The sequence below is a fragment of the Camarhynchus parvulus genome, chromosome 3, assembly GCF_901933205.1.
Source record: "Camarhynchus parvulus chromosome 3, STF_HiC, whole genome shotgun sequence".
NCBI classification, from domain to species: domain Eukaryota; kingdom Metazoa; phylum Chordata; class Aves; order Passeriformes; family Thraupidae; genus Camarhynchus; species Camarhynchus parvulus.
The window spans coordinates 44,588,789-44,606,721 of NC_044573.1; the positions used below are offsets into that span (position 1 = coordinate 44,588,789).

Consider the following 17,933-nt stretch of genomic DNA (forward strand, 5'->3'; position numbering starts at 1 on the left):
AATACCAGAATAGTTATGGGCTCCTTTGTTCGTTTATATTTATTACAAGAATATATCAATATATTTTTCAGATTCTGTTGAAATACCAGTTTTCAAAAGTGTTGAGTGTGGCTAAGTGGAGTTATAAGGAGTTGCCATATGGCTTTTGTCCGTAAGAGGGGCTTGCCTAGACTGAATACTTGTGTTTTGTTTTCAGGCATGAGTTTCTGGAGAACTTTTGGAGAACATTTGAAGCAAGATTTTAACAGGAGCAAAATTAAACCACTGTTTTGTTTGGGTTTTGCAGTTTGGTTTTACTGGTTTTTTTTGCATTTTAATTCTCTATCTTGTACCAGGAAGCAACAATGTGATAATAGTAATACTTCTTAAGAATCTAAGGTAGAAAAAGAAAGTACAATTTCAATCCAAATGAACAAAGATAATCCGGGTTGTAAATAAATTTTGTAGTTAAATTTTTTGTAATGCCAACTTACAGGGCCAATGAATTAAAAATTTTGTTATTTCCAAATTATGCAGTTTTCAATCCAGGATCCAAATTGTCATTGTTGATGGTGGAGTGGGTGCTTTAGACAATGTTTATTATAAAAGATTTTTATTTGAGTCTGAAGAACAGAAAGAAAATCTTTTTGTATTTAAACTCCTTCACAGAAAGGGGATTAAATGAAAGTAAACCCTTCTTTATTTTCAGATTTTTTTAACAATTTAAATTTTAAGAATTACAGAGGTGTGATTAAATCAATGTCCTGTGAGTTTTAATGATGATAAATTTATAAAACATGAGTTAGTTATTAAGAAAATTGAATGGACAGATCTTAACCAGAATTACTTACTACATAGTATAAAAACTGAAACCACTGGTCAACTATAACACTAATTGTCAAAGCACACCATATGAAAGCAATTTTGTTAAAGCAATTATATGCAAGCCAGCAGAAGAAATATTACATGGAATTGAATGAATCTTATCACACTTCATTTTGTGATGTACTTCTTCCTCTTTCTCTCAATCATTGTAAAGTAACTGCGGAGAGGTGTCCCAAATCCAAGGGAGAAATGCCATGTACATCAAGTTTGTGGAAGAATCTAACTGTATGAAAGTGGCCTGGGTTTTTTATAGCAGAAAGAAGTTGGCTGGCAGTCATAGGCCTCTAGGTCAGTTCAGCAGCTTATCTGTCAAGTCTGACTTCAAAGGGGCAGGTGTGTGTTTAAAGATGGCAAGCCAGACCAGCCTTTTAGCATATTCAATACTAAGAAACAGTGCTATGGTAGCTCACCACAGATGGCTTGCACTGCTTTATCTTCTGACTGCGTTCCAGGCCAAGCAGATAAGCTTTATCAAGGCAAAGCATCCTGCCACAGCCATAAAGTACCTTGAGTTTGTTGTACCACTCACTGAAGTCCAGCATTGCTCAAGTATTTGTTATCAATGGCATGATACAGCAGTATCATGCCATTGATAACAAGTACTTGACACCGTACAGTATCAGCAATTTCTTCCTACTGAGGAAGAAATTAAGTAGTTGAATAATTCTATCCAGACAGACTCTGGGCAAGTGATATAATAAACTTGGTAAACCCAATGAGATAAGAGGTGGCTAAAAAAAAATCAATTTGATGCATGTCTGAGGAACTACTAATGGAACTTTAGCAAGAAATATTTTAACATTTTATTTCAACTTTTCTTTTTCCCTGCAAAAAGTTCAGTGGCCTATAATGAAATTGCTCATTTTGAATAATTTTATACTTTGAGCTCTATGTGCTACTGCTGTTGCTGTTTTCACAATTTTCCATGGCTGTAAACCTGATGACACCAAAAGTGACAATATTTTAGTTGACACGGAACATTACAGAAGCACCATCTGTGACCTTGACATACCCAGTTATTGCTTTAAATCTTTTATCACGTTCAGTTTTGTCTTTATTAAATTACTCTTTCTAAACAGATGATGGTGTAAATATACTGTGAGGAGTTAAGCAACTAAGTATATTTTCACTGTATTACCATTTTTGACACTTCTAGCTTCTTAATTTCTAAGTTTGCTTTTTACAAGGTGAAATATGCATGCACATAAATAAATGTCAAAGAAAGCAATATATCATTTATATTTATATACTGTTTTGTTGTTTAGGATTCCAGTCAAATTGAACTATTGAAAGAATTAATGGATCTTCAGAAAGATATGGTTGTCATGTTGCTGTCTATGCTGGAAGGTAGTAAAAATGTGAAATCTCTTTCGTAGTTGTTCTAGCAAAGTTTTTACCTTCGTAATTTTCTTAATTTGAGAGATAGTGCTCTATATTTCTTTGCATTTTTAATTTTCATGTCTCAATAGTGAGAAGACTTTTCAGGTCTGAAAGTAAATGCGAGATTTAAGTAGGGTAGTTGACATAGGTTATATTGATTCTGAATGCCAGAACTTTATAAAATCCAGAGGAGCTAGCAGAAGTTTTGGTTGTTTTTTTTTTGTTGTTGTTGTTGTTTTTTTGGTTTTTTTTTTTTTGTTTTTTTTTTTTTGTGTTTTTTTTTTTTGTTGTTTTGTTTTTTAGGTTTTTTTTTTTTTTTTTTGGGAGGGGTTTGGTTTTTTTCTGTGAACTTGACTTATTTTTTGGGTTAGATGAAGAGGTTTTTTACATTTAAGTTGAAATCCGGAGTTCTGGGGATGAACGTGTTTGTTGGTCATTTTATTAACAACCTTAATATATTGTGTTTATTTTAGTAGTGATCTTATCCATAAAGAACAGGTTTTATTCATCTACTGAAGGTCCTGAAATTTTGATTCCCCAGGCTTTAGGCTCATAGAAGGTTACTGAAAAGCAAAGTTCGTAGTACTGTAGGCTGTGCTCGGTAAGGAACCTACTGAGCTGCTCATCTAAATAATAGTGAACTAGTGACATTAGATCTGTCTGTGCTGCACTATAGGGAAATTTATAATATGCTACCCCACTTTTAGTACTGCATTAAATGTATGATCTCTCTCTATGGGCCTTGTTGATTCTTACTTTCTGTAATAGCAAACACTTAATAACATTTTTTTCCAAGTCTTAGGGTAGAGTTAATAGTAAAAGACTCCAGATTTTGTAGCTAGCTTTCTCATGTAAGTGTTTTATCCAATAATTTATCTCTTACTCTTTGATTGCTTCACTAATCATTTTAATACACTTTTCTTTGCCAAAATATTTGCTGATATTATGTCTAATATCCTGTCATTACCTCTAGGTAATGTTGTGAATGGAACTATTGGAAAGCAGATGGTCGATATGCTTGTGGAATCGTCAAACAATGTAGAGATGATTCTGAAATTTTTTGACATGTTCTTAAAATTGAAAGATTTGACTTCCTCTGATGCATTCAAAGAATATGACCCTGATGGTAAAGGGATAATTTCGAAGAGGGATTTTCACAGGGCAATGGAAAGCCATAAGCACTACACTCAGTCTGAAACGGAGTTTCTGCTGTCATGTGCTGAGACAGATGAGAATGAGACTTTGGACTATGAGGAGTTTGTGAAACGATTCCACGAGCCTGCAAAAGACATTGGTTTCAATGTCGCTGTTCTCCTGACCAACCTGTCAGAGCACATGCCCCATGATACGCGCTTGCAGACTTTCCTGGAGCTCTCAGAGAGTGTGCTGAATTACTTTCAGCCTTTCCTTGGACGTATAGAAATCATGGGCAGTGCAAAGCGCATTGAACGAGTTTATTTTGAAATAAGTGAGTCAAGTCGGACTCAGTGGGAAAAACCTCAGGTAAAAGAGTCAAAAAGACAGTTTATATTTGATGTTGTGAACGAAGGTGGGGAGAAAGAAAAGATGGAGCTTTTTGTTAACTTCTGTGAGGATACCATCTTTGAAATGCAACTGGCTGCCCAGATCTCTGAGTCAGATCTGAACGAAAGGTCATCTAATAAAGAGGAGAATGAGAAAGATAATCCTGAGGAAGAAGATCCTAGAATGGGTTTCTTCTCTCTCGTGACCATGAAGTCAGCTTTAGTAGCTCTCAAGTATAATTTAATGACTCTTATGAAAATGCTCAGCATGAAGAGTCTAAAGAAACAAATGAAAAAAGTGAAGAAAATGACCATGAAGGACATGGTCATGGCTTTGTTTTATTCCTACTGGAGCATTTTGGTGGGCTTACTACATTTTGCTTGTAGTGTTGTCCGGGGCTTTTTTCGCATCATATGCAGTTTGCTGCTTGGAGGAAGCCTAGTAGAAGGAGCTAAGAAAATCAAGGTGGCTGAACTGTTGGCTAATATGCCAGATCCCACTCAGGATGAAGTGCGTGGGGAAGAAGAAGAAGGGGAGAGGAAACCAACAGAAGCTGCATTGCCTGCAGAAGACTTGACGGATCTGCAGACTCTAACAGAAGAGAGTGATCTACTCTCAGATATATTTGGTTTGGATTTGAAACGAGAAGGTGGACAGTATAAATTGATCCCTCACAATCCAAATGCTGGTTTGAGTGATTTACTGAGCACTCCCTCCTTAGCCCCAGTGCCTGAAGTACAGGAAAAAATCCAGGTAATTGTATCTTTTATTTCTGATATCTGTTTCTCTCTGTCATATATTAAATGTAGTCTTGAAATAAAACTTGCATCTTTGTTTTTCTGGGTTTTCTGACTTTTTTTTAAAGAACCATGTATAATTACTGGTGTTTACTCTTTCTGATGTCTCAAACTTGAATTTCCACAGCCTTCTCTAAGGACACAGTGTTTTGGACTGCTTTTAATTCAGCGTTAAAGTGACTCTCTTTATTAATGTAAATCAAATTATCATCTTTTTTCAAGTTTCCCATTGTTTAACAAAAAGCCCAAAACCCCCTAACATTCTGCATTCTGGGTATTCTTTTAACTAACTCTGTACTGTATAATAATATTTACACATAGTTTTTAATCTTGGTTTTCTGTAGGAGAAGGTGAAAGAAGATGAAAAGGAAGAGAAAGAAGAAACAAAATCAGAACCTGAAAAAGCTGAGTATGTATTACTTTAACCTCTGATCCTACAAAAAAAAAAAAGTGTTTTGTTTTACTGAAAAAAACCCTCAGGTTCATTTGTATTCCTTTGCCTTTAATTTTCTGTCAATTCTCATTCCAGTTAGGCTGGGGTGTTTTTTTAAACAATTCTCCTCATCTGTGCACATTTGCAAGGAAATGCCCTATAAGCACCACTCTCATTCTATAATTTCCCTTCCCAGAAGCATCCTTTGTAATGTCCATTTAATTTCTATTTAATTTCTTTTAGAATGTGCTTAGTTTATATTTTCTTTTTCCTTGGCAAATCTTAAAACTGGAAAAAAAAATTTTTGAAAACTTTCTAAGAGCACCTGAGTTCCAGAGACCTGCTATCCATCAGTGATAGAGACTGAATCTGCTTTACTCTCTCCCATTTGCTATGACATGTTCTGAGTTATTTGCATTTTGCAAAACCTTAACATTCCAGTACAATTTTAATGAATTACAGAGTAATCTCACATCTTTATGAAAATATTTGATCAATAATAATTTAAACCCTTTTAGGACATGTTAAAATCTAATGTTAATGCCATTAGCTCAGAATAAAATAGTGTGAATCTCCATCCCTGTATTTTATGGTTCCTGATACATGTAAATTTCTGTGTACAGTTTTTGTAGCTGATTTATCACTGTCAAAATTCTAAGAAGATCCCTTAGTCTTAAACGCTAATAATTACTGCTCTTCTGGCATGATAAGCGCTTGTCCATGACAAAACCTCTTCTTCTTAACAAGTGCAGCAAATTTCTAACTTGGCCACTAGAACTTTGTGAGGGAGAGTCTTCCTGGATTTTGAAGGTCATTCACTGTTGATTGCTCTGCTTGACTGTGTGAGTTGCAGTAATACTTGTATTCTCTGCCAAGAGTACAGTGCCTGGCACTATTAGCTGCCCTGAAGCTACTCCTGACGTGACAAACTTTCAAATGAAAGTTTATCAAATGTCTTCTAGGAAGAGGAGCCTGCTTTGGACATCAGTCATTCTGTTTGTAGATAGGAACAGAGAAATAAATAATGTAATTTAGAAGTTGCCTCTCACTCTGGTTTGGCTTCAGATAGACTTCTGTGATCTTTTCATCTATCATGCTGACAGTTCAAATTAACTTCTAAGACAATTCACAGTTCTTCAGATCAAGTGTTTGGAGAAGGCAGCCTGTGAACTCTGACTTTCTCTAATGAGACAGCATGGTGATGCTCACACACCAGATGCTGACAAAATCTTACTTCATCTCCTCCTGGAGTGGGTACTTATGACTCTATCAGGTGGGCAGAAATGCAGAACATAAAACTTGAGGTTTGACTTGTGAGTGCAAGAAGAACCAAAGATTTCTGCAGCCTTTGTGGGAACTGGATTGTTTAAGTGCATGAGGTTGGAGGGGAGCTCTTAAACACATAGGCACTCATGCAGACATAGAGCTGCCCGTTTACAGACATTTTGTCACCGCAAGAATCAGTTGCACAATTATGAAGAGCCTCTGATGGCAAGGTTAGCAGATTTTTGATTACCTGCCTCTACCAGCTAGTATTCCCACTTCAGGGTGCTGAACCAGTAAGTTCATCTGTGGCCTTAACCAGACTGTCACCCTTGCCAGCACTGTGGACTGAAGAGGGATATTTGTCATGTGCATGAGCTGCATGAGTCATGGCAACTTGAGCCTCATTAAAAGATGGAATTTCAGGGTGTTTTTCACAAAAAAAGCCTATTTCAGGGTGTGATTTTAATTCAGCAATTTTATTAATTTGTTATATTATTTTGCATTTATTTGTATCCTAAGAGGAGAAGATGGAGAAAAGGAAGAGAAAACCAAGGAAGACAAAGGGAAACAGAAATTAAGACAACTGCATACGCACAGATATGGAGAACCAGAAGTTCAGGAATCAGTTTTCTGGAAGAATATCATTGCATATCAGCAGAAACTTCTTGTAAGTTGTTATCTAACTTATGTGTTTAGCTGTTGGCAGAGACATGTACCACAATATTCTAACAAAATAAAGACAAATAGCATCTGCTGGGCCACATTCTTCTATCCACCATTGTTCATAAAAAGAACAATGAAGCAAAGGTTTAATGGGAATATTAGAGAAAAGAAACACACAAATAACTTAGTATACAAGATAGTAATTCTTAGGAAGATAATTATTGTCTCAAACCTAGACATTCAGAGATGCCTGTGTATCATGGAAAACATCCATGCATTTTATGGTAGTAAAGTTCCTGAATTTTTACAGCAGCCAGTAAGACAGTAGGATTTCTCCTTCCCTGAGAGACACCCTTGGGAAATTACAAGCTCTCCTTTAAAAAGAATCAACTAAGATACAATGCTTAACCTGAAGTGAATAAGAAAAGATGTTGCAGATTTTTTTTTGTGAAATAGCAAGTCAGGATTTGTCAAGCTTTTCAAATCCTGTAGAAAATAAGACTTTATGAAAATGTAAAACTGCTTCTGAGAGTCTCTCAGTAAAAGATCAGATAATATTTGCTCCATAACTGCTTAAAATCCATTCATATTCTCTGAGGCCAGAGTGAAACACAAAGCAAAAAGAAATACACTTTTGCTATGTGTACAGTATATAATTGTGTAGGGATGGCCTACTACTAGTATGAGAGCATAGCAAAACTACAAAGCTGCAGTCAAAATCTTATTAAGAAATTGTTTAAATTTGGCTTTTGACTGAGATACATTTTTAGGCTAAAATTCACATTGCAGTCTTGTGAATTTAGCTAAATTTTTTTCTAATAGTCTCATTTTATTTTTCCCTTATAGTCATCTGTAATTAGGGCTGAAAAATGGCAGAATTCCTGTTGGAGTGTTAAAACATTCAAAATGTGTGCTGTAAAGATTTGTGTGTTGTCAGGAAGGGAGAAGGTACATTTCTGCAGTCCTTTTGATAGCATCAAAATGTCAGAAAAGCTTTCTATTCATGGTACTCAGGTCACATATGAATTTTTGCTGGCCTGGTAAAAATGCAGTTGATTTAGGAATAAAAAATATTTAAGATAAACTTATGTGCATGGTTTTTTATTTTTTTGTAAAATTAGCAATTTGCTATATGTATGAATATTGAACTACAGGGAAGATAGAGACTTCTGCATTATTGCATTACATTGTGATGTCTCCGAGTGTATTGAGAGGATAATGAAAAAGATGTGAGAGGCAATTAGAAATCCTTCATCTTTTATAAATGGAGTTAAACGAAAGGTCCTTTATTCATTATTGCACGTGTAGAGTAGGAGAGAACTTGTAGATCACTCAAAATGATTGTTGGTTTGGTTTTTTTTATATTTATATTTCTGTTAAAAAGTTCCATAAGAGAAAAAAAAACACAAAAAAACCCCTTTCAGCAGCAACTTACTAATGATGGTTGAATCTTTATTAGGCAAAGTGTATTTATGTTCTGTCCTCTTTTCAGAATTATTTTGCACGAAACTTTTACAACATGAGGATGTTGGCGTTATTTGTTGCTTTTGCCATCAACTTCATCCTTCTTTTCTATAAGGTAAATTTCAAAAAATATTACTATTTAAGTTGCACACTGTAAAGTATCTGGATTTTGTAGTCAATATGTTACAGTAAAACTGCCTAGCCTAACAGTTTAAATACCTGCTTCATCCTACCACTTCAGAAATCTAACATGGTGACAGCTGAAATGTTTGCATGAAGTGAAAATAGACTTCCAGTACATGGATAGCTGTGGACAGGGCATTGTGCTAGGACAAAGGCAGCAGGCTGAGAGGCACACCCTTGCCTCAGATGCTTAATTTCCGAGTACAGTGAACCTGCCAAGCTGAGCCTTCATAGGTAACTTGAACTAATCCATTTCAGTTGAGATGTTTTCTTGTGACATTACGCTCCCCTGAAAGGGTTTTTACAGCCAGGAGTCACATCATCTTAAGCTGCCTAAAATATCACTGATATTGTCAAGATTTTAGTAACATTAATGCAACTCTAGAGTCTTTGGACTTGAATAATTTTCTGGCAGAGAGCTGTGATGATAAAGACTACTGTCAAGCATTTCTTCTAAGAGGGCTGTGCCCTTTCTTGAATTTGAAGTGATAAAATTCATCATGGACCAGATTTGGTAACATGCACATACAATGGGAAGAAAGGAAAGAAAAAGCACATTTTTACACACTGGTGTAACAAGATGAAAAGGTCTTGCTGAGGTATTCTTTGTGGACATTTTTATGCAAAAAAAAATCTTTAAAGTTTCTTTACTGTTATATTGTCTTTGGTGTCATTTTTTCCGCTCAACAACTTAGCTTGTATTATTGTAAAGCTCCTGTCAAAAGAATACAGCTTCAATATTGTTTTAAACAGGTCTCCACATCTGCTGTAACAGAAGAAAAGGAGCTTCCTGTGGTATCTGATGGTGAAAGTACCAAGTTGAACATCCTGGAAAGTGATGATGAGAGGGTCATTGCAGTGCATTATGTCCTGGAAGAAAGCAGTGGCTACATGGAGCCCACACTGAGGATTTTGGCCATACTACACACAGTTATATCATTCTTCTGCATCATAGGGTATTATTGTTTGAAAGTAAGAAAAAAATACTCTTTTTTCTAGGTCTAAACTTTTTAATCTGTCTAGCAGTATAACTTAAAGTCAACCTGCTTAAGCAGATTGGGGCACTGTGTGAAAAAATCTGAGTTGTTAGTGTAATGTACACAGAAAGTGTGTGTTAGGTGATGTGTCTGTTCAGGAGACTGTAGGCCAGAGCCTGATTTGCAGTCAGTCAGACAGTTACAGCAGTAACCTGCTTCAGAGGCTGCTTGTGACTGCCAAAGACAAGGTGTGAGTACACATGACACAGATGACAGTTTCAGATGCTGCATTACTAGTCTGTCAATTAGGTAATTTGAAAAGAATGCAGCATTTTGGACTACTACTGCTGCATATTGTGATTCTATAAAATGCCTGCTGTTCCTCCACATGCGCTCTGCTGGTGGTGTTTTGGCAGGAGCCTAAGCATCTTTTATCGGACTATCTTGGAGAAGATCTCTCTGAGGGATCTGAAAACTAAAGATGCCACTTCCATTGGCAAAATACTGATTGTGGTTTAAGAAAACCAAATTTCATAAATCTCTGGAGCTGGGAGAAGTATATCTGACATGTACTTCCCCCATTTTTACACACTTCCAGGGCAAAAGCTGTAAGTCAAAGTGCAGGATAGTGCTAAATTAAGTGGACCCTTGATATGACCCAGCTGCTCATTTGTCCTTATATCTCTATATATTAATATTTTTCTTTTCCTCTTTCAATGGCTAGTAATTTGTTCTGTGCTAAAAGACACAATCTGCATTTGCAGCTCAAGGAAATGTTCATCATGTTACTATTTTTAGTGTTGATTTTCATCTCTACTTTAAGTATGCCTACAGGTCAATAGATACTAAACCATTTCTTTGTTGCATGAGTTGCCATGCACCATGAAAGCTTAGTTTTCTGGGTTTTGAGATGTTTTCTTCTCCTGCCTCATACTTTTTTGTTTGTTTCTACAATGACCTTTTATATTACTTTTTTTTGGAACATTTATTCTCTGACTAGAAGGGAAAAACATTGTTATCAATATTTATCTTAATTAATTGACTTCTTTCCAATTCTGAAACCAAAATATGGTCCAAATATGGTTTCAGTCTCAGTTTTGGAGATCTTTAAGTCCAAAGTCTTCTCAACTGCAGGCCTGTGTGTGATAGGTTTGCTTCTAAATATCGCTTAGCATGAAATCCATTACATTTTTCTCATTTAGGGGTCTGAAAATCATGTTGGAGTTTTTTTTTATTGTATCTAATGTAATCACCATATTGCTGGAGTAGTCTTGATTTTCGTTATTACTATTTCAGTATATTCATGTCCGTGAGTATACTGAAATAGTAATAATCTTGACTATTATTGCAGTCAAGGTGGGTAATGCAAGGTGGGTGAATTTTGGGGATCTATGGAATAGTTCCAGGAAAGAGTAGGATAAAGTAAAAAAATTTACTTTTTTTTGGTACATTTCGTAGGAAAATTCACTCAACTTGGACCACTATTTACATCTGCCCTCTTGAAATGTACTTTTGAAATCATCCAGCTGATGAAAGAGGGTTGTAGATAAAGCCTGGCTAGGTGTCTCAGCTGCTGACAGTTCTTTTTTGTTGCTTACAGTCTTTGGTCTCTGCAGCAAAACACTTTGTTTCCCACTGTGAAACCTCAAAAATTCTTTAACAAATAAAATGAGCCTCTAACATCTCTGGGTATCAAAATGAAATCAAAAAATACTGTCCCAAAATAATATTTGGAACTAGAATTTTGAAGGATTAAAAAAATATTTTAGGTCTCTTTCACTTGACTACCTCTAATCCTTTTGTGGCACTGAAAAACTGTTTTTATTTGAAGGATCCCTCTTCAGGTGTTTTCACCATCTTTTTTACAACTGTTTAGCACACTGCAGTTTAATGAATCTGAATTACCTGACCCTAGTGTATAAATATAATTTCTGTGTTCTGGGGAATTGTTAAATCTTTTAATTTTTTCAAGTACTATTTTTGCTTTGTTCAGTTTTGATACTTGTTTCTTCATAACAACTGGCTTTTCTTAAAGTTTGCAGACATATCAGTGCATTTTATATAATTCCTGTTTTTTCTTTCAACTGCAGGTTCCACTGGTTATTTTTAAGAGAGAAAAGGAAGTGGCAAGGAAGTTGGAATTTGATGGGCTATATATAACTGAGCAGCCATCAGAGGATGATATTAAGGGACAGTGGGATAGACTTGTAATCAACACACAGTGAGTTTTTACTTACTCTGTCTCATTATAGCCCTGTAAGTAATTGCTCTTCTGTTTCCCCAGTTACATACTTATCATCTATCTTGTCTAAAATAAACAATTATTAGATATATATTTCTATATTCTAGAAATATTGAATATTCTATATTCTATATTTCTAGAATTAGAGTTTGTAGAATATTCTATATTTCTAGAATTTGAGAATTCTCAAAAATTTTCAGGCATCTGCAATGCTAATGTTTACTGTCATTTTTACTATTACTATTTAATCTTATGCATTCTCAAGTTTTTGCCTTAAAATTTTTTCTCTTCATAAAAGAAAAAAGAAGAGGGATGGGTTTGTTTTGGCAAGGAGAGTGATGATGGTTGTGCATTGCTGTAAGTTCAAGAGTGAGCTGTGCTTTGCATCATGTATTTAAAGCTCTGTTTCTCTGCCTGGTGGGGCTGTGTGTGGGATGTAGCTGCTCTAGAATCCTGTGTGCAGGCATTGGCTCTGCTGTGCTTCTCACATTTGCATGGTAGGCTGAACACCATTTAGCAACTTTCACTCCACAGGGTTCACAAGTGACTGACTGGTGGTAGCCACCACATAGAGACTCACAGAAACAGAATTGGTATATATTTGTCTAAAATGTAATCTTGTTTATCTGTGTTTTTCAGGTCTTTTCCAAATAACTACTGGGACAAGTTTGTCAAAAGAAAGGTAGGGCTTCTTTTTAAAAAGATTCGTGAGGTTAAAATAAAATTCTAATGCATATTTCTGTTCATGTTGGGAGGAATTTGGACTACACTTCTTTGAAATATAACTTTGATTCAGTGTAGATTTCGATATTTACAATATTGAAACACACAGAATACCTTACGACATTCTTACAACTATTTTTTCTTATATATTTCAAACTTTTTCTGCATACAGATTTTGTATAAAACAGGAATTCAAATGCATTCATAAAATTACATGAAGAATTTTGTGTGTGCTTGTATGTATAATGCAAATTATGTAAAATGTCTTGTCTGTATTTATGGATTCCCCACCATTCACAGAGAATGGTGTCCCTCACCCAATAGAAGGTTAAAAAGTAATTATTAAGAAGACAGGACAAATTAAGATATTTAGGCACAAGGCATAATCAGGCATCTCTAACTCCCTGGAAGGTATATACATGCACTGACCTTTTTTGTCCCTTACCTCTCTATTTTCCCATGGTTTTTTTTTCCCCAAGTCACTTAAATCCATCCTTTTCTCCATCTTTCCTTTTTCCCTGTAACATCCAATAAAATCCCATTCATGGGATGCATAGTGTATGCATCCTTTGGCAGTAATCCTCTTAGTCTCACAGATGATCTGGAGCATTTTACCAGTAACTCATTTTGATGGGTTTCAGATTTGGGTCTGATGCTCTCCTGGGGCTGCCCTGGGAGGGACCATGCAGAGCATCCATTCACTGTGAATCCATAGTTTGGGTTCCTGCCTGCCCCTGTGCCACTGTAGTCCTCTAGGCTCCAGCATTCTTACAAATGCTATTTTGAATGTTTTCTCAGCTTGCTCTTAAGAAATAAATCTAATGCTTGTACAATAGCTTACAGTAAGAATCTTTTTAGTATGTTTGATCACAATTGAAAAAGAGGGTGTGCATGTTATTGGATGAGATTTACCCCTCCTTCACACTTTAATGCCAATCTTGCATCATACTTTTGGAAACGTGTTTTTTAATACTCTTAGCTCTTCTGCTTTGTAACAGCTTAGGTCAAGCTGACAAAAAAAAATTCCTTCGAATTGTATACTCATTTTGCTGCGGATTTTTTTTTCATATTTTAGGTTATTATACAGAGATTTCTATGTGTCTGTCTAAGCAAAGGGGAAGTGGTAGCTCTCGCAGAGTACTTGAGAAATAAAATAAAATTCTACATTGCTTCTGTCAATGTAGGTGGTCAAGGAAGGCTCAAATCAAAAGGAAAGGAGTATGGTTTTAAGCTGTGTAAAAGACTTGAGCTTTGGCTGAGGAACTGCACTGTATAATTTAACTGTCTTCAAATATACTATTTGCAATGAATGTCTTCTTTTATAGATATTTGTATTTTAATCCCCAGTCTACAAAATACATATAATGAAGCAGTGTTTCTAGGCTTGCTACAAAAAAAGCTTCTCTAGAAATCTGAAAAAATATCAATAAATATTTAAAGCCTTTCCTATTAGAAAGCTGGCAAAATACCTCTTTACCTACAGGAGTCACTGAGTTATGATCTTGTTATTAAAAAAATTTGTATTTGACTATTCTTTTCGAAATGAGAAGAGACAGATAATATTTAGGAAGGATCTGTGTGTTCAGTCAGAATGAAAGCAAGTAAATATTTATTTCCAGGAAAATTACTTATGAAACACGTTAAATTTTGTTAGAAAGAGATAGGGGTTAGTTTGAATCCACTGAAAATTGGTTTTTGCCACAACTCTATGTTCAATCTATGTTCAAGATCTTGTGATCACAATGTCATTCATAATCATGACACACTGTTTTCAGGCTCCTTATATGTTAAACCGCTTGTCTTCAGATCCAGGCCAAATATCTGCTGATCTACCCCACTAATAAATATTTTTGAATATTCCTTCTAACTTTAGGTAATGGATAAATATGGTGAGTTCTATGGCCGTGACAGGATCAGCGAATTACTAGGAATGGACAAAGCTGCTCTTGATTTTAGTGATGCTCGAGAAAAGAAGAAACCAAAAAAGGATAGCTCCTTTTCTGCTGTGTAAGCATTTGCCTACAGTTTGTTTGTAATTGGGGTTTTTATTTTGTTTCTTTTTTAAATTTTGTTGGGGATTTTTGTAAGTTAAAATCAAACATTCAAGGTTTGTCATTCAGACAAAACATCTGTTGCTCACATAAATTTGCATAAGAAATCAATTCTTATGTTGTGTGATATAGTAAATTTATTTAATTATAGACAATGTATATGCAGGATTTCTCTGTTTTTTTATGTATGAAGATTTAGTTTAGTTCACAGCAGCTGGAATACATTACATTCCCACTCTTTGGACAGTGTCATCACAGCTGGACTGGAATCTCCTTTTCAAGTTCTCGGTTCAGCTCTGCCGGAAAGAATGGGCAAAAATGGCCCTGTGTGTTCTGATCATCGGGAGATGATAAAATAAATTTAAGTGCTAGTGACCAGTAAAATCTGGGAGTTGGATGATTAATCTTCACATCCTTTTATAACTTGTTTTCCCTAAACTTTGCATTTATATATCATTTGGGAGACAGAAATGAAGAGAAGCCCCTAGACATTCAGAGTAGTAAATTGTCCTTTGTAGAACAGGCTTTTATAAAGCACTGCAAAAAGTGTTTTTTCCAGTTCTGCATTATAAAAAAGGTATTCAACTAGATAGAACATATTTAACAGATGGAATTTTAATGCTACAGAGATTCTGATTTAAGGGTTTATTTCAAGTTCTCTCTAAAAACATTTTATCAATGTGGGTGCAAGGATTATGAGAAGTAGGCAGTGAGACTACTGGTAGATTAGAAGTGCATTGAAGCAAAAGCTGATTTTGTAAGGATGGCTCTTTTATCCATCTTTATAAAAGATGGATATTAATAAATCAGGAGTCTGTCTGAACAGTCAGTCGTGTGCAGTGTAAAGGCTCAGGGACTCTGTGGCATTTCAGTACGAAATAAAATCCAATATTGTGTCAGAAGTACTTTGCTGAATGCTTTCTTCCATGGTGTTTTGCTCCTGCGGGATTACAGTAGGACCCATGCTTGAGTTTAGGAAAAAATCTACTTTTATTATTGGCATAAAAAACAAAACAAAACTACTTTTCCTTCCCTGTGGGAGATATAAAAATGCTCATAGTCATATGAGGGGAAGAGCATTTAAATAATGTTTCTGTGAATAATCTTGAAAAAACAGACCAGAATGAAGCAGTTGAAGAAGGCTGATAAAATATTTAAGAATCATGTCTGAAGGATGCTTTTTTTTTAACATCTCTAATATCTCCTCCATGTTGTATACAGTAAAAAAAAATTTATGACCTCATCCATCTTTCCTGTTCTCTCTGGAGGAATCATTTCATATTCATGACACATTAATATGTTGCAGGAAAATAAAAAAACTATTATAAAAATTTGCAGAACCAGTCACATAAAAAAATATAGTCTTCAGGAAGGTTTATCCACTTTTTAACAATTTCCAAAATGAATACTAATGAACCTACTAAAACATACACATATTCCAGATTCCAAATTTGACATGTATTTACCATGCAGTGAAGAGAGAGGTGGAAAAAAGCATTGGAACTGATCTCTTGCTGCAGTACTTTGGGAAGAAAATAGAGAATGGTGCAACCTAGTGTAGGTTTCAGCTTTGGTGCTTCTGCTTCTGCCTGTGCCAGGAGGAGGTGGCACAGACTGGAAAGCTGTGTCTCACAACACAGAAGGGAAGTGTGCTGAGCAGCATTTCAACTTCAATACAATTGAACAAGTCTCCTTGACCCCTAGCTCCTACTTTTTCTTTCCTTTTCCTTTTCCCAGGAAAAATAGCCTGGATTTGCATCTGTCTTTTTGCAAGGGACTTAAAGCACCGTACTTGCAGGTGACCATGCTTCAAAAACTTCTGCCTGTCCCAGTGATATACTGCATTAAAAAAATCTGCATTTTACTGACTCTTGAAGAGCCTTCCAGCTCATTGATGCAGCCTTGAACATTTTTAAAGTGTATTATTTAAATATATAAGTATTTTAATATTTAAATTATTTAAATACGTTGCAGTATTATTTAACTGTAACCAACTTAGAAGGATGAGGTGGTTGGAGCTTTCCTGTAGATGAGACAGTAAAGACAGTTAAATTTTGCACGCTGAGATTGAGACAATGGTGCTGTTTTTCCATTGAATTTGTTTCTTCTTTTGGGTGGCTGGTGTTAAATTAGATGCATCACGGATGTAGAATATTTGAGAAAATAATATGGAAGACACAAACATGAAAGTTAATTTTCAGAGATGCCATCATTATTTCCCTGTCCCTTTACCTTTCTGGGATCATTAGTTTAGTCAGAGTCAATAGAAGAGGCAGATAAGGCTTAAGCATCTGCAGCAAGCTTTGGCATAAGGCTAATTTGGAAAATAAGCAGGGCTTCTGTCAAATGCTCACATGGAAGAATAAATACCCCACTTTCAAGAATAGAAAAAATGTAAATAATTTTCTCCTGGAAGATCTGAAGTTTTTATAGGTTGGTGAGAAGTTAAATCATATCCTAAATGTGAAGTGTACAAACAATGAATGCAGTTGGCCTCAGAATGTGGACGAATTTAAAAGGTCTTGCTCTTCCTTTCAATGAGAACCAATGACCTAGGCTTTCAAAATATTCTGCAGTGGGTAACCCCTTTTTAGTAATGTAGTATCTCAGAGAACAGGATTGTTCCTGGAAAAATAGTAGGCTTTTTTCTCAAGTGACAGTATATCTCTTGCCTGTAGTGAAAAAGTAAGGAATTTTACTTGCAGTAGTTTTTTCACCTGAAGTCTCAAGATTTATACTTGCTATGATGACACTATAGGATTTACAAAAGTGTGGATGTGCCTGTTAGTCTAAGTAGAAATGTATATCTGCAGGTAGGTAGGGACTTCAGCTGTTGTGGTTGAGAGGCAGGCACAGTCACTGCTAAGGTCCAAATTCCCAGCCTGTTCCTTTGATGCACATATAGGAATCTCAGTTTCAAACCTTTCCCCTTATGGATGCTAATGTAAAATAACTCCTCCTTTGATTATTTACTTGGGAATCTTAAGTCTAGTGGATCCTTGCAGAGGCTTTGTGCAGGATACCTCAAAATAATCTCTTCTGTGCTCTGTCTTCAAGACACACAGAAAGCTGACAGACACCCTATAACTCATTGGTTTGTTTTGGTTCAGTGGTTTCTTTTTTGTAATGGTCAAGTGGCACCATTCTTGATGAAGTATCACCTGCTGATGTTGTTCAGTGTCTGGCACAAAATTTTGACACAGTGCAATGAAAAGGGTATTTCCTACCTAGTTGACAGTTAATAAAGAATGTTTTTTATCTGACGGGATGCTTTCTATTTTTAAAAGAGTAACATTAATAGAAGATTTTCCAAAGTACCTATGTCAAAACTCATTAACTTGTAAGAATTATCCTCTTTTCATTAAT

General features: G+C 35.5%; 1 protein-coding gene across 1 annotated transcript in view; it reads left to right on the forward strand.

Moving 5' to 3' along the window:
• Positions 1–17,933, forward strand: part of RYR2 (ryanodine receptor 2) — a 380,434-nt gene that overhangs the window by 350,298 nt on the left and 12,203 nt on the right. Inside the window, exons 87-95 of the mRNA XM_030944688.1 lie at positions 2,130–2,211; positions 3,218–4,521; positions 4,910–4,974; positions 6,784–6,931; positions 8,420–8,506; positions 9,328–9,546; positions 11,642–11,772; positions 12,433–12,475; positions 14,390–14,523. Of these exons, the coding sequence (XP_030800548.1) occupies positions 2,130–2,211; positions 3,218–4,521; positions 4,910–4,974; positions 6,784–6,931; positions 8,420–8,506; positions 9,328–9,546; positions 11,642–11,772; positions 12,433–12,475; positions 14,390–14,523 (2,213 nt within the window). The remainder of the gene's footprint in view (positions 1–2,129; positions 2,212–3,217; positions 4,522–4,909; positions 4,975–6,783; positions 6,932–8,419; positions 8,507–9,327; positions 9,547–11,641; positions 11,773–12,432; positions 12,476–14,389; positions 14,524–17,933) is intronic.